Below are 14,703 nucleotides of genomic sequence, written 5' to 3' on the forward strand. Positions count from 1 at the left end.
TCCGCCGGGAATTGATCGAGAGCATTGGAGATGGTTCATTAACTGTCGCGCCGAAGTTGAGACAAAGCAGAAGTGCAGGAAAAAACGTGATTAATCGATCAAAGCAACTATATACCCACACTAGTGGTTCGAAAAGCTTTGCACGGCGGATGAAAGAAGAGTCCGAAGAATAAAAAAGAAGAGTCGGTAGAGGAAAGTTATGGATCAAAGTGCACAAAAAAAAAAAAGATGGCTCCTATATCAATGATAAAACAAGATTAATTGGTGAAAGAATTGAGGAGATTGAACAACAGGATGAATCTTCTAGAATGTTGTCATGGGCTAAGGTAGAAAAGTAGTTTAATAAACATTATCGTTGGGAGTCACAGTACTGAGGGAATTCACATTCGCATGCACCTGTTCTAACCTGGTCCAAAAAAGAGTTGTTTTTTAGAGGACAAGTTTATCCAGGAAAGAAAAACCATGGAACAATCAATTAGTTACTAACTATATAGCAAACGAGAAGTTGCAGGCACCAACAAATCTCCTAAGATTATACGAGGGTTATGGTGAACAATGGCCATGCAAATTGTACAGTTTGACGCATGTGTTTTTAAAGCTGCTAATAATTGGTTTTAAAGAAATATTCTACAGGAAAGATTGTCTATGTCAACTAATTAGAACAGAATATAAAATAAAGAATGGAATGTACACACAAAGCCATAACCACAAACGACAAATATTCTTTTAATAGCAAGCATTCTTTTAATTTCTTAGGCTTGCCTTGAGTATTTAGATACTAAGTCGCTACAAGTAAAATATACTAAAGGGATAAATGTGGTGTTTCTATGCAGAGAAACATCAATAGTCCACATACCTTTCGAAATGTGAAAGAGACCCTTCTTGATGCCCTTCTGATGACTCTGCTGTTCACTCTGTCAATCTGTGGGAGAAGAATATGCATTTAGGTTTAAAATTATATCATCAACATACACCCTCAATGTGGTTTAAGCAAGGGAATCTAGTATTCATATTATGTGCTAATAATAGAAAAGTGTAATCATTTACAGAACATTAGACCTTGTGGTGTGGAATATAATGGTTCCATGCATAACGTGCTTCTCCAGACAAGAGTAGCAAAGATCGAGGGGGTAGATAGATAGCCTTCCTTAAAAAATTTGAATCGTCTTCCGGACTTCCTCCTTCTGAAACAGCACTTGAGGCAACTTTAGTATGCCAATCACCATTTTCATATTTTCTGAACTCCATTATACAAGGCCCTGATAATGAAAGGCTGAAAATTAAATCTTCGAATGCTGAATGGGTATCTATATGGGGGGACAAGCCCACCCCAGGAGGATACTCATTTACCTGTGCCATATTTGCCAACGTTCAAACTTAGAACAGCAAACATAAAATAGTGTTCAAGTAGTACGATATAAATATAATAACTAATTGTTCTTTCCTCAGGAAGGAATATAAAGAATAGCATCTAAGATTTACGAGCATAGTAGTAACTTACAGTAAGTTGGTCCAAAACAATATGTTCGGCACTCTTGAAAGTTGGACATGATGAGATTCTTTCAAGTATTGGAGAAACAAAAGATGGAAGCTCACCTAAGCAATGTCTCGTATTAACATTCCTAATCTGTACAGCAAACTCTATTAGAAAGGAGAATCAAGATTAATCAATATTCTCAAGTCATTCAGCAACCTATTGTTAAGAATAACAAACATTTCAAGTTAGGATGGAATGTAATCATCAATTCTTCAAAAGAATTATTTAGCTGACCAGAAAATGATTGGATGCCCCAAGCATTTTGGTCTGACAGAAAGTAACCAAAAATGTAATGAGAAGAAACAAACGATCCTCAAAACTCACATCGTAACGAAATTCATAACCATAGTGTTGAACCCTTCTTTTGGAAAGACTGTTCCAAGGCCGACTGTCAACAGCTTGGAGTAATTCCTAAGAAGATGGAAATACCCAACTTTATAAATGTGTTCCAATTTTCAATAAATTACAAGAGAGGCAGGAATACAAGAGAAATACAAATATGCTACTCAACACTATTCACATGGTAGTAAAAGAATGCTAACCTCTTCTTCTTTAGCACTAATGAAGTTGTGCACTAGGTAAAGTCCCGGAATACTCAATTCCGATGCATTAATAGATACCGGAACCATGTCACTCACTTCATCCTAAACAAACATGTGAACTCATGAATACTACTCTAAAAACTCAAAATAATTCATGCTATAATGAATGCAGCACAAGAACCATTTTCAAAGGAAAAGCTTAGAATCTAGACCTTTGGAGTTGGCTGAATCACTGAATAACGAATATGCAAGGACCTTCCTCCGAGTTCAGGACATGGGGTTCCATCTAATGCCTTGAATGCAGATTGTGCAGAACCCTCTTCAGAGAAAGACACAATGACACGTGTGCCACTCTCATCAGCTGCATAAACCCCGTTGAGCTCCCCAAATTTGCAGAAAACAGATGCAATGTCATCATGGGAGATCCCCACAGCAGGTCCACAATTTGCCACATACAGGTTTGGACTCAGTTCAACACCATTCTTGGGACGCCCAAACCTCGGCAAACCCATCAATGAAAACAACAAAGCTGCACAAAATAAAACCACATTAGGATTCATATAATACAATAAAAAGATTCAAAATTTGGCCACTAAAACAGGTTTATTTTAATCATCATATTGTTATCAATTGTTACTTCTTCTTCTTTTGGTTTCAACTTTGTATCTTTTACAATGGAGAACGAAAATGTCTCGAGTTCAGTGATTTTGGTGAAGGAGGAAAACAAAGAGGGAATATGAATCACCAGGAATGAGGATAATTAAAACATTAGGGTTTATGATAAAGCAGGTAGAATGCAAATGCAAATTATAAGAACATGCCTTTGAATATTGAGAATTGGAATGAACTTTTCAATTTTGACCGATTTGGGGAATGTCTTCAGCTAGTTTTGGAAGACGCTGAGGGCAAAGAGGGAGCAGTAGTTTGATGGAGGGCAAAGAGCGAAAAGCTTGAAGCCGCATTCAACGAACCCAGAATCATAATGGAGGAGAACAGGATTTAGGATTTAGGGTTTAGGATTTAATATATATATATTTTTGTGATGATTTAGATTTTTCCCAAGTTTTTCTTCAATTCTATTTGGTCTGAACTTTTCTACGATTAATTTGATGGGCCATTTGATATGGCCCGGGCCCAAGCTAGAACTTAATACATTTCCACAATTCCACATCAAAATACATGTACTATATAGGTAATGTTTAGTACTTTACTTAACCAACTTGGATTAATTTTGTGCTTACCTTATTATTTGCTTAAATAAATACCAAGAGTTTGAATCTTATTTTTTGTATATAACAAAAATTTAGATACAGTTAATTTTATATAAAATTGATAGTTAAGAATTATTAAATAATTTAACAGTTTTGATTAAATTATCATCTAACGATTCTCATTTATAAATTTTACATGAAGTTAACTAACTGTACCTGAGTTTCTACCTTTACATACAGTGATACATTTTTATATGAAATTCAAATATGTGACGGATTAATTATTGACTTGTCGAGTTGAAAGATAACCTAAAAAAATATATTTAGTTAACCCTAAATATAGTGTATTAATTGTATTATTTTATATATTTTTAATAAAATAATTAATTCTTTTGATAATTAAATTCGAATACTTGTATATAGCAAAATGTAAATAATTCTAAGTTCTATTTTTTTGTGATTTTTTTTTCCAACAAATCAAGAATTAACCGATCACTAGATCGAAGCACTAAAATGTCAAAAATTTTAGTCTTCTTAGAACCTTGGTAAATAGTAATTGGCCCAAACTTCAAATACAATTCATCTATATTTTTAATTCGATTTTTTTTCATGAAATTGTTATGGATATTTGAAAAATCTTCATTATGTAGCATGTACGGGTGGAAACAGGTCAGGCCAGGCCAGGCTTTGCTTTTAACAGGTCTGGCCTGTCATACAGTTAATTGGCCTGAGCCTGGCCTGCAGCCTGTTATAGGCTCTTTATAAGGTATTAGGCCTGGCCTGTTATTCAGCCTGGCCTGGCCTGAAGCCTGTTAAAAGGCCTGATATTTTTTTTTTTTACAAAAATAAAAATATTATTTAAAAAATTATTTTTTAATAAAAATATTTATATGTAATATGTCATATATTTAATATTTATAAAAAATTTTAAACTTTTAATGTATTTAAAATATACAAAAATATTTATAATAAAATATAATAGATTTAAAATATCTCATAATTTTGTTATAATAAATAATTATTTATATATTTAATTATATTTTAACAGACCCAGGCAGGCCTGACAGGCCAATAAGGCTAATTAGCGAGCCTGGGTCTGGCCTATTAACGTATTAAGGCTTTTAAAAGAGTCTGGGCCTGTGCCTATTTTATAATAGGCCAGGCTGCAGGCCCCTGGCAGGCTGCCTGGCCTTTTTCCACCCCTAGTAGCATGGTCTTGTCTCTTCTCTTTCCATAGTCACACATGGGCGAGATTAATAATCTACTTGACTCTTGATTATAGCAACAATATTTTGAGGTGTAATATGTGTGTTCATTACCTTGAGACTCTAGTATTTAAGTCCTAGTAGTAATAGAATTAAGGAAGAAACATGTGCTTAGGTTCTTGTGGCTTCATATATACAAACAAAAGAAAACCCACTAAAAAAAGGCTTCTTGTTCCTCAACCATGCATATGAGGCAGTCTTTCTCTTTTGTTTTACCCATATTTTGGTATATACACCTACACCTGTTTCTTGTCACCATAGTTAGCAGAACTGGACCGGACCGGCCGGTTCGATCGGAAAACCGATGATCTGGCCGGTTCGATTGATAAATTGGACCGAACAAACGTTTGAATCAGTCAACTGTGATCAAATTCGTTGAAAATCGACCGGTTCGTGCGTCAGATCGAACTAGACCCGCCGTGAGTCTACGGTGCACCCGCGGACCGCCGAACCATCGTAGCCTCCCACTAATACGGTACCTCAAAAATGATCAACGTGGGTTTCGAAAACCCACGGACTGCGTGAGTAGATATCCTCCCCCTTGCCACTATGCCAAACTTATTTCTTGTTAGTATATATGACAAAAATTATATATATAACAAAACATTGAATGATTTTTTTTTATTCTTTTAAGTATGAATTCACATGGATATCAAACAAGTAACAACACATAATATACAAATATATTGATATATTAATATTAATTGTGTTATCTTTTTTTTATTTATTTAAATTGAAAAAATATTTTGTACTAGTAACTAATTTATTATTTCTTTTTGCATTATAAATTATATCTAAAAATTGATATTTAATTATTATTAATATATTTTTGAAAATATGCATTTAACTTTTAATTCTAATTTTATTTTTATAATTTTATATTTTTATTTAATTATGACCAAGTCAACCGGATAAATCAGTGACCTACCGGTTGAACCAATAATCCAGTAACCCAGTCGTATGACCGGGTCAATTACCAGTTCGATTCTGATAACTATGCTTGTCACTACTTTTATAAGCTTACCAATTACCATGTTTTGTCCCAAACAGTAGTAGTAGTGCCCTTCATTGTGATTTAAAGCCAAGCAATGTTCTTGACAATTCCATGGTAGCTCATGTCAGTGATTTCGGCTTAGCAAGGTTGCTTTCAACCATTGGAGTGTCTCATATTGAAAGTAGTATAATTGGACCAAAGGGAACTATTGGTTATGCTCCTCCAGGTATCACACAATTTTGAAACCTTATAGTAACCTGAACCTTCATGTTTTATATATACAGCTTCAAGATAATAACTTTAACTTTGCATTTCAGAGTATGGAATGGGTTCTAAGGTGTCAATTGAAGGTGATATGTATACTTTTGGATTTCTAATTTTAGAAATGTTAACCGGAAAAAGACCAACAGATGAAATGTTCAAAGATGGTTACGATCTTCGTAGTTATGTCGAAATGTCACTTCCACATGACATTTTGAACATTTTGGATCTAACTATATTACATGAGGAATCAAAACAAGCTGCAAAAAGAATTGATGAGGACCTAATAGGCCTTATGCATGCTAATGCAGAGAATTGTTTGCTTTCACTCTTTAGGGTTGGACTTGCTTGTTTCAGTGGATTCACCAAATAGAAGGATGAGTATGGTTCATGTCATAAAGGAACTGAATCTGATAAAAACTACCATTGCTTCTGATAGCTTAATGGAGGCTGAGGAACCAACTCAAACTATTATTTCTACTTGAGTGATTTTATCTTTCTATTGCTACTTTTGATTGTCTTTCTTTCTGCTCGTCTTAAGCTTTTTCATTTTAGATTTACTTTTTTTCAATAATTCTATGTGTAATTTTCATTCTATAAGAGTAAACTACATTTTTTCTCTCTGAAGTTATGTGATAATTATTACATTTTACCTTTTGCTTTGTTATGCTTATACTGAAACCATAACTATAGCAAGTGAACTAATTTGAACAAATATTAACAAATATTGACATTTGAACAAACATACCCAGATTCCTCTTGAATTTCAGGTTGTTGAAATTTGAACTTGTCAAATGTTAACAAATATTGAAGCTCAAATCACTTACTAATTTGTGAATTCTGAAACTTGGGTATGATACATAAATATTCAATTGTCAAGTCATACACATGAAACTCAACAATATACAAAAACAACCTACGACTAGGATTGTGCAAAGTTAACTATAAAACCATCCAAAATTTACGAGAAGGCAAACCTACTAGTTTGCTTCTATTTTTACCAAGTTTATATATAGTAAGATTTACAAAGGATGGCTATGGAAAGCCACTGCTATGGGGAATTTTGAGCAGAAATACTTGCACAAGCTTCCCTGCCAATGCACCAAACTCGGCTCCGGCTAGGAGTAGCCGATACTGAGCTGGACTTGGCATCAATTGATGAGAATTCTATATCAGAAGTACTGCCACAACTCGATTCGCAGTACTGATGATCCAATTTGTTCATCTTATCAAGTAAGGAGTGCCTGATATGTGAACCAACCACCCACGCTTCGGAGAGGTTCGTCAATGCTGGGGAGCAGATTGAGGTCGTTGGTGAGTTAGGATTGCTTAGAGAATCTTCTTGCAGTATATCTCCAATTCTAGAGAGGATGCTGAAGGCTAAGTTTCCAAGAACTCTGGAATAAGCCTCCAAAATGGACTGCCCAATGTCCTACATAAGTAGTAGACACAGACAAAAGTTAGTTCTTGTTTTTTTGCTTTTCTTTTTCAAGAAACTTCACAGAAAATCCTGTCTTTTTGTTCTTATTTTGTATTTTCATTTTTACATCACAATAAGGGTAATAGGATAAACTTCCGGCCCTCAATAAATTGGATGCTTTTACTTTTCTTTTCAATTGTATTCTCTCTTTTTTTATTTTTTTGGCTTGAAACTGTATATGGCATTGACTTGTTCAAAGTTTTTGGAACAAACACATAGGCAGGGCTGTGAGTGAAGCAGATAAAACCAAAAACAAAAGGATTGCAGCTTGATTTCTACACTACTAATAGTACAAAACTCACCTTGCCATATTGAACTTTAGTAGCATCAAGAAATGTTTGAGGAAGGTTTGGATATCTGAGTTTAATCAGCTGCAAAAGTGTTTCTGCCCGTTCTAATAATAACTCCATTTTATCAACCTCTGACATAGAGTCTTTCCCAAAAGACCATGAAGTTCTAACTGGGGATTTGCCATTAAGCTGTTCTGCAATTCTCTGTTTCCATGAGAACATAGCAGCTTCCAATTTGTTAATGGTGTCAAGGGCGTAATGCTCAGATTTTAGATTCAGGGATTTAAGCATATCTTCTGGAGAGCTTGATTCAGCTGTCAAAACCTTGTACAGTTCCTGTCCAAGGTTTGCCTTTCCAGACTGTGACAAAGAAGACATCAAGCAGATTTAGTTACAAGGCAACGTACTTTAACAGCATTGAAATTTCTTGAAAATGTATCACTAGATTTTCACCTTTGCAAGTGCATCCTTAATAATATCTGGCACAGGCATCTCATGCAGCACATTTTCATTGATAGATTTGGCAGCCTTGAACACTTGACGTAGCACCCTTCCCTGATGAAGCAGCCTCTTCCTTGCAGTGTCCGAAAGGCCGGTTCTTGGAACTTGGGGTGACGGAAGCCACCATCTTTTGCTTTGCTGTGAACTCGTGCTCCTCCCTTCGGCCCTGCTTCCTCCCTCTGCATACCAGAATTCAGTATCTACCATCGAATCTAGTGCCTCCTGTACATTGGAAAACACCAAAACACAAATAGTAGTCTTGGTAAGTCATTTGAAATTTTAAGTCCAAGGTCAATGGATGACAATAAAGAGATGACATACAATAAGCATGGAGTCCAACTTCTGAAGTGCTGGAAGGTTCATGTGGATGTCTGCGCGTGCTTTCGGGGTCATAATCTGAATAAAAGAGATCACTCACTAAATTCAATATAACACTATATACGAAAAGAAAAATTACAATATTTGCCATCATGCTTAAATATATTATACCTCAAACATCCCTCCATTGGCACCACTTTGCTTCGCAGGTACTAGCTCAACCATGTAGTTGGTAGGAGACAGTAACCAGTCCATTTCTCTTCTCCATTTGCTCTTCCTTTCTTCAGATAGAGGTTCCAATTTCCAAAGCTCACCAAAAATTGTCACTGCATAGGTTCATTAAATAAGCACCTAGATTGGCTTAAAAAGGAAACCAGAATAGAAATTATTAATGAATGAGCAACAGCCATGTACTTAAGTTAAATTCTGTGGTTTAAATTCAATATATGGTTTATGATAATTTTATTTTATTTTTGTATTTTTGACAATTGACATAAGAAGCATTAACTAGCCAATCCTTCTGTCTGCGGCTGTGTTAAAACCCGGAATGAAGAGTTTTGCTGGCAAGTGGTTCTACCTAACTCAAGCAGAATTGTGATGTGATTATTAATTATTCATATGAACTTGGGGCAGACCTGCTAGGTTTGTGATGGCATTCGACAGCGCCAAAGCCGTGTTGAGTCCCTTGGTTCCCCCTGTGACATCTTCACCTAACAACAGCTTTGAAAATTTTTCCTTCATGGCTTCCACATCCGAATATTGGATAGCATAAGAAGGTTTCTCTTTGGCATAAAAGTGCTGAGGACTTTCCGGGAGTTCCCATACTTCTTGCTCATCCCTTTTCATTGTTAAGCATTTCGAAGAGAATGATCCAAAAGCATCTTTGCTGGACGAGCAAGTAGTGGAATCATCATCCTCAAATGAATCAGTTATGCATCCATCTCCTCTGCTTGTTCTGCTTTCATCTTCATATGACTGATTATTTAGAATGCAACTCTCAAGTCCATTATACGTCATTATCCCTGAAAAGATTCCGTTCTAAATTCATTAAAAACTATGATTCCAAGCAGTTGTTATACTTAGGATTGAAAATTAACAATGTAGTTAAAGGATTTAAAACATAAAAGAGGCCTTGCTGTCAATGTTGAAATAATACAGGAATATATTCTCTGCTGCTAGACAAGTATGCATGCAATGCAGGCATAAAGCCAAACGTTACATAGCATTTTTTTAAACAATTAGGACTCTGGTATTAGAATAACTACATTACATGAATATAATTAATTGGTACATTAGAAATAGAAATCTGAATTATTTATAATTTCATTAGCTAGTAGCACGATACATCTAAGAAATAGTATTAATAAAGTATAGATCACCCAATAGAAGACAAAAAGGGCCTTGACAAGTGGTGGATAGAGTTAATTCTATCATGGAGAATGAATAATTCAGATTCCCTCACTTCTCTGACACACGATTATTGTTAACCTCCGAGTTCATGTAAATTTTATAAGGCAACCTATATCAAGATTGACTAGATTATATATTATGGGCTAGCCTAAATCCATATATTTTTCCAACCACTATATTGTCGCAAGCAATAATGCAACGGTATTTACACATCAAAGTTATAAAAAATAAATATAAATTTACACATCAAAGTATTCGCACATGAGACAAACAGATAAGGGCATAGCCATCACTTCCCCATCTGTCAAATCTGTTCAGAACCTTGCATGTTTTACATCATAAGCACCAAGCACGTAGTCACATGCAACTATTTATCAACGACTCTTTACGTCTTCAACAAAAATAATAATCATTTTGGACATAGAACACTAGAGTTGAGAGTACAAAGAGAGAATGGAGAGGGATATAAGATAGGTAGTTTGTTTTTGGAAGATTTATTAGAAAGTTAGGAAATTTTTTGAAACAAAAATGATACATAAACAACGGATTTTGACTACTATACTAATTAAGAACTTGATATAAGTTCCATAAAATACATATCTCTATTATTTTTTAGTGTACTTGTTAGTGTAGATGTATAGTTATCTAAATAGATTGTTTCCATGGCATTTGTGTTTTTGTTTTTTAATCATTATGAAAAATTAGAGACACTTCACGATTTATAACATAGGGTAAATTAAAATTAAGTACACTTAAGATAATACCCAATATTTGGTTTCATTTGTCTCTAGTTAGGAGCAGATGAAAGTGTTCAGCAACATGCATAACCCGGGATTTATGCATGTAGGACAAAGATTCCAAATGGAAGTGAGAAGTTTCGGGTGACAATAATGACAGGATAGAAACAACAAAAGCTCATGCAGTTGAAGCCAAACAGATGAAAAGAAAGAAAGAAAGAATCCCCTAAAATCCATAGTAGAAAGACCAAGGGAAAGAACAAGAGAGAAGAATAGTAGGGCAATGAGTGGTGCGTCCCCACTCCGAACCTCATTTACTTACTTCAGTTTGTCAGAATCAAAGGCAGAGAAAGAAAGAAAGAAAGAAAGAAAAGTAGATAGTAGTTGCGTCTAATTAACAACACTATCCTGGGCCCCATGCCACACCTACATGTCGGTCATTAGACTTTTCACAATCAATATTTTCATTACTTTAGGGACACAAACAATAAAAAAATAAATACAGTACCCAACTTAATTAGAAACACAAAAATGCTACCTTTCATTTGGATCAAGATCCTTTAAAATGAGAAAATTACTAAAATAATAAAGTGAAGAGTTAAATATTTTTAAATTAAGATAATGAGAACACATTTTATGAAAGTTACAAGCGATTAACCCATCACTTTATCCCCTTTGATGATCCAAATTCGTGTAAACAAACGCATCTGCACTACTAATCTACTATAGCAGTTTCGTTTTCGTTGTTCTATTTTCAACATGACAGCATGACTCTTGTGATTGTTCTTATCTCAAACAATAAGAGGAGCCATGTCACAATCTGAAATAATGGATCGAAGCAAACGGTTTGAAATTGTGGGGTGCCACCATTTGCCTCAGGGAAATTTTGATAGAGAAACCACGCCGTTGTGGGAAGATCAAATATAAATTGGTCCCCTTCCCTTTTTTCAAACAAAAAAAAAATGTATTTTTAGTTCTACACTTGGCTGAAATTTCAGGATCAAGAAAAATTATATTGAATGGAGTAGGTGAAGATATACAGTTAAACTCGTTAGCTTGTAATAATTGAAAGAACTGTAAGGTAATAACTGGTCAAGCTATACAATTAGAAAATGCGGAAGTGTCCTCAAAGTCAAATTTACCTACTCAGAGTGCAAGTGTACAACTAATTAACTATTATGTTCACGGTTGAAGATTAGATTCATTCGCTTAATTAATTTACAAAATATATATTATGATCTCAATTTATTCAAAAGGTTGTTTTACAACTTACAGCAGACAGAGAAGGAGTAAAATTTGTTATATACGAGGCTGTGACAAGTATGATTAATTAAAACTTAACAAGCCCTGCAATCAAGTGAACACTAAACCTATAGGAATATAGTAATATAGTATCATGAATAAATGACTTACTGGCCGCATGAAATTGTAGATATTGATTTCAAATTCAAATATTGCTTTCTAACTATTGTTGATGAGAGAGAATAAACATAAATGGATAAACATACATTGCGTGCTTGAACCTTGAAAAACATTTAAATCTGATCAATGGGTTGGTTTGCTTTTATTTTAGGGAAGATTCAGAGAAATATATAACACAGCAGAGACGTAATAATTTCTTACTTCCATTTTAGAAACCTAGCTTAGTCATGAAATTATTTTAAGTCTCTTATAATGTAACATGGGAGAGGCATTGTGAGACAGAGGTATCGGCAGGTAGTGGACCCCACAACTCTCTTTACATGTCTTTAATATTAAAGACTACAATAAGAAACTCATGTACTAATTAATCGAAGTGGAATAAATGACCATTTGTACCCATGAAAGATGAAAATGCTGACATATGTATCCACACTAGATTGAAACAGGGTATTTTTGTCACACGGAAGGCATCTTACATGGGTACAAGTTTAGTTTCGATCTAGTGTGGGTACATATGTCAGTGTTTTTATCTTTTATGGATACAAATGGTCATTTATTCAATCGAAGTATTATAATGTGTTATATTATAATTACCTAAAAAACAAAAAACAAAACAAAAATGAATAAATAAACAAGTGAGTTATTACTTATTAGAGTATGCAAGAGAGTATGGACTTACTTTGTTGGTCATCAAAATCAATGCTAATTTTCCATTGTCTAGAGCAGCAAGCAAGTTTGTTTCTCATGGTGAAGATCCCTCTTTCCTTGTTGCCCATCTTATCCCACGGTCTTTGTATAATAAGCAAGACAAGGTCACTGACTCAGTCTAGCTTCAATAACTCTTCCTCTGACCCCTTCACCCAACACTGTACCAAATACCATTACTCACCCTCAATTCTCAAACAATTTTTCATCAAATTAAATATAATATTGTTCATAATATGGAAGTTAATTGAGTATTAATCAGTTAGGGTACAAGCACAATGGCATTGGCATCATGGGCCACCATGTCATAGTATTCCCTCAGCATTAAATTTCACAGACAAAGTCACGCTTGAAATAATTCCCACAGCACCCGGGTTTCAAAATAAATCAAATAAAATCAAATTCCACTACATGATCACAAATTTTACTCATGAATCCAATAATGCATACTCAATCACGTTATATTAGCCAAGTTATGATGTATAATTATGATACATTATGGGATGATTATTAGATTAAACTGAAATTTAATTATTTAGTTGTAGTTACTAATTAGTGATTACACTTTGGTTGTAAAGAAAGGAAACATAGAAAGAAAAAATAAAATAAAAGTGTTGTTGGAGCAAAAGGTTACTAACATTAGTAACCTTTTTGAAGCAGAGTTGGTCAAAAGTTCAAAACTAAAAATCAAACCGTCATAAAGCAAATCAATGGAGTCTAAACCATGAGTCACACAAATTCCACCCTTTTTCGGGTCCCTTAACAAAGATAACAGAAGAAAAAGTGGCATTTTTTTTCCTTCTCTTTTCAGCTGAAACAAAAAATTCCTAGCGACGCCTGAGAAAGCTAACAATAACTGAACCTAAAACAGTGTAAAATTAGAAAGAGGCAAAAGAAATGAACAAACCTGAGAGAATGAAACCTAACATAGCATTGTTGATTGTAGAAGGCGAGTAAACAATGGTAGAACAAAGCTGGTTGGAATTGAAAAAAAAATGGTGCGTGTTGATTTTAATAGCACGAAAAATGAGAGAGAGAGAGAGAGAGAGAGAGAGAGAGAGTCGTTGAAGAAGGGAGAGAGAGAGAGAGGGAGAAAGAAAAAGAAGAGGAGAGTGAAGAGTGAAGAAGGCTCCTCAGCAGTAAGTGAATCTTGACCGTTGAAAGTAGTGGGTCCAAGTGAGTCAACGGTGTAGATTGCGTGAGGGATTAGTTCAGAGGGGACGATGGTAGGGTGGGGCCCAGGGGATAGCGCTCTGTCATTTCATTTGGTTCAAAGTAAAATATCATAATCATGGTCTTGCATTTCAAATTCAATAAATTATTACTAACCTATATATCACTCTATCTATCTCTATGCATTCATTAATTCATTAATCATTACTAAGTTCGATTTTAAATTTCATTTGTATAGTGTAGCTGATATTCTTTCAGAAAAATAGAGTAATGATTTAGTAATTTATTTTTTTAGTCATATTTTTAATTTTTAAATGAGTAAAATTTACATATATATCTTATCTTTAAAAAAAAATAAAATATAAAAAATATAAATTTGTCTTTATTTAAAAATTAAAAGAATATAATAATTTTTCAAAAAAAATTGTTTGTTAATTTTATTTGATGTTTTATTGAATTTGTCAAATATTGAATATTTATTGTCAAATAAAAAATTGTCTTTCATAAAGATTTAATGGGACATCTTCATAGTAATTTTATAATTTAATAAGAAACTAAATTATTTATCAAACTAGCGAATTGTGTATAGAATAAAAGAATAAATTTGAAATTGATGATGATTTTTTTTTTCCTTTGAATAACATTTGGAGCTACATTTGTTTAAGAGAGTCCATTTTTATAAACATATTTCTGAATAATATGTAGTACTTAGTTATTTACTATAGTTACATATTTGTTCATAAATTATATAAAAAATTGTATCTAGGTTATCTTTATATAAAAAACATGATACGCTTTAAAATTTAATTTTATATAATTTACTAATAAGTATATGTGATACTTATTTTAATTTTTTT

The 14,703-nt window shown here is 33.8% G+C and overlaps 3 protein-coding genes across 4 annotated transcripts; 1 reads left to right on the forward strand and 2 right to left on the reverse strand.

Moving 5' to 3' along the window:
- Positions 1-202: 202 nt before the first annotated feature.
- On the reverse strand, positions 203-3,087 carry LOC107642443 (RNA-binding (RRM/RBD/RNP motifs) family protein). 2 transcript variants are annotated; one of them, XM_016345803.3, is made up of 8 exons: positions 2,901-3,087; positions 2,292-2,608; positions 2,080-2,181; positions 1,862-1,948; positions 1,502-1,627; positions 1,060-1,350; positions 857-922; positions 203-406 (listed from the first exon to the last, which is right to left on the reverse strand). In XM_016345803.3, exons 2-8 carry the CDS (start codon positions 2,589-2,591, stop codon positions 350-352), a joined length of 1,029 nt encoding a protein of 342 aa, XP_016201289.1. In that variant the 5' UTR covers positions 2,592-2,608; positions 2,901-3,087; the 3' UTR covers positions 203-349. The 2 variants fall into 2 exon arrangements, with proteins under 2 accessions (XP_016201289.1, XP_020978472.1); XM_021122813.2 differs by having other exon boundaries at positions 1,060-1,259; positions 1,597-1,627; positions 2,901-3,083.
- Positions 3,088-5,635: 2,548 nt separating this feature from the next.
- On the forward strand, positions 5,636-6,337 carry LOC110262720 (putative LRR receptor-like serine/threonine-protein kinase At3g47570). Its single transcript, XM_021103450.2, has 2 exons — positions 5,636-5,775; positions 5,867-6,337. Exons 1-2 carry the CDS (start codon positions 5,661-5,663, stop codon positions 6,181-6,183), a joined length of 432 nt encoding a protein of 143 aa, XP_020959109.1. The 5' UTR covers positions 5,636-5,660; the 3' UTR covers positions 6,184-6,337.
- Positions 6,338-6,617: 280 nt separating this feature from the next.
- ROPGEF14 (RHO guanyl-nucleotide exchange factor 14) lies at positions 6,618-13,808 on the reverse strand. The gene is made up of 8 exons (XM_016345805.3): positions 13,581-13,808; positions 12,648-12,834; positions 9,035-9,421; positions 8,571-8,725; positions 8,403-8,477; positions 8,034-8,303; positions 7,593-7,940; positions 6,618-7,242 (listed from the first exon to the last, which is right to left on the reverse strand). The coding sequence occupies exons 2-8, from the start codon at positions 12,742-12,744 to the stop codon at positions 6,862-6,864; spliced, it is 1,713 nt and encodes a 570-aa protein (XP_016201291.1). The 5' UTR covers positions 12,745-12,834; positions 13,581-13,808; the 3' UTR covers positions 6,618-6,861.
- Between the last annotated feature and the right edge of the window lie 895 nt (positions 13,809-14,703).

This window comes from Arachis ipaensis, chromosome B5 (assembly GCF_059453495.1).
Source record: "Arachis ipaensis isolate K30076 ecotype BB chromosome B5, ASM5945349v1, whole genome shotgun sequence".
NCBI classification, from domain to species: Eukaryota; Viridiplantae; Streptophyta; class Magnoliopsida; order Fabales; family Fabaceae; genus Arachis; species Arachis ipaensis.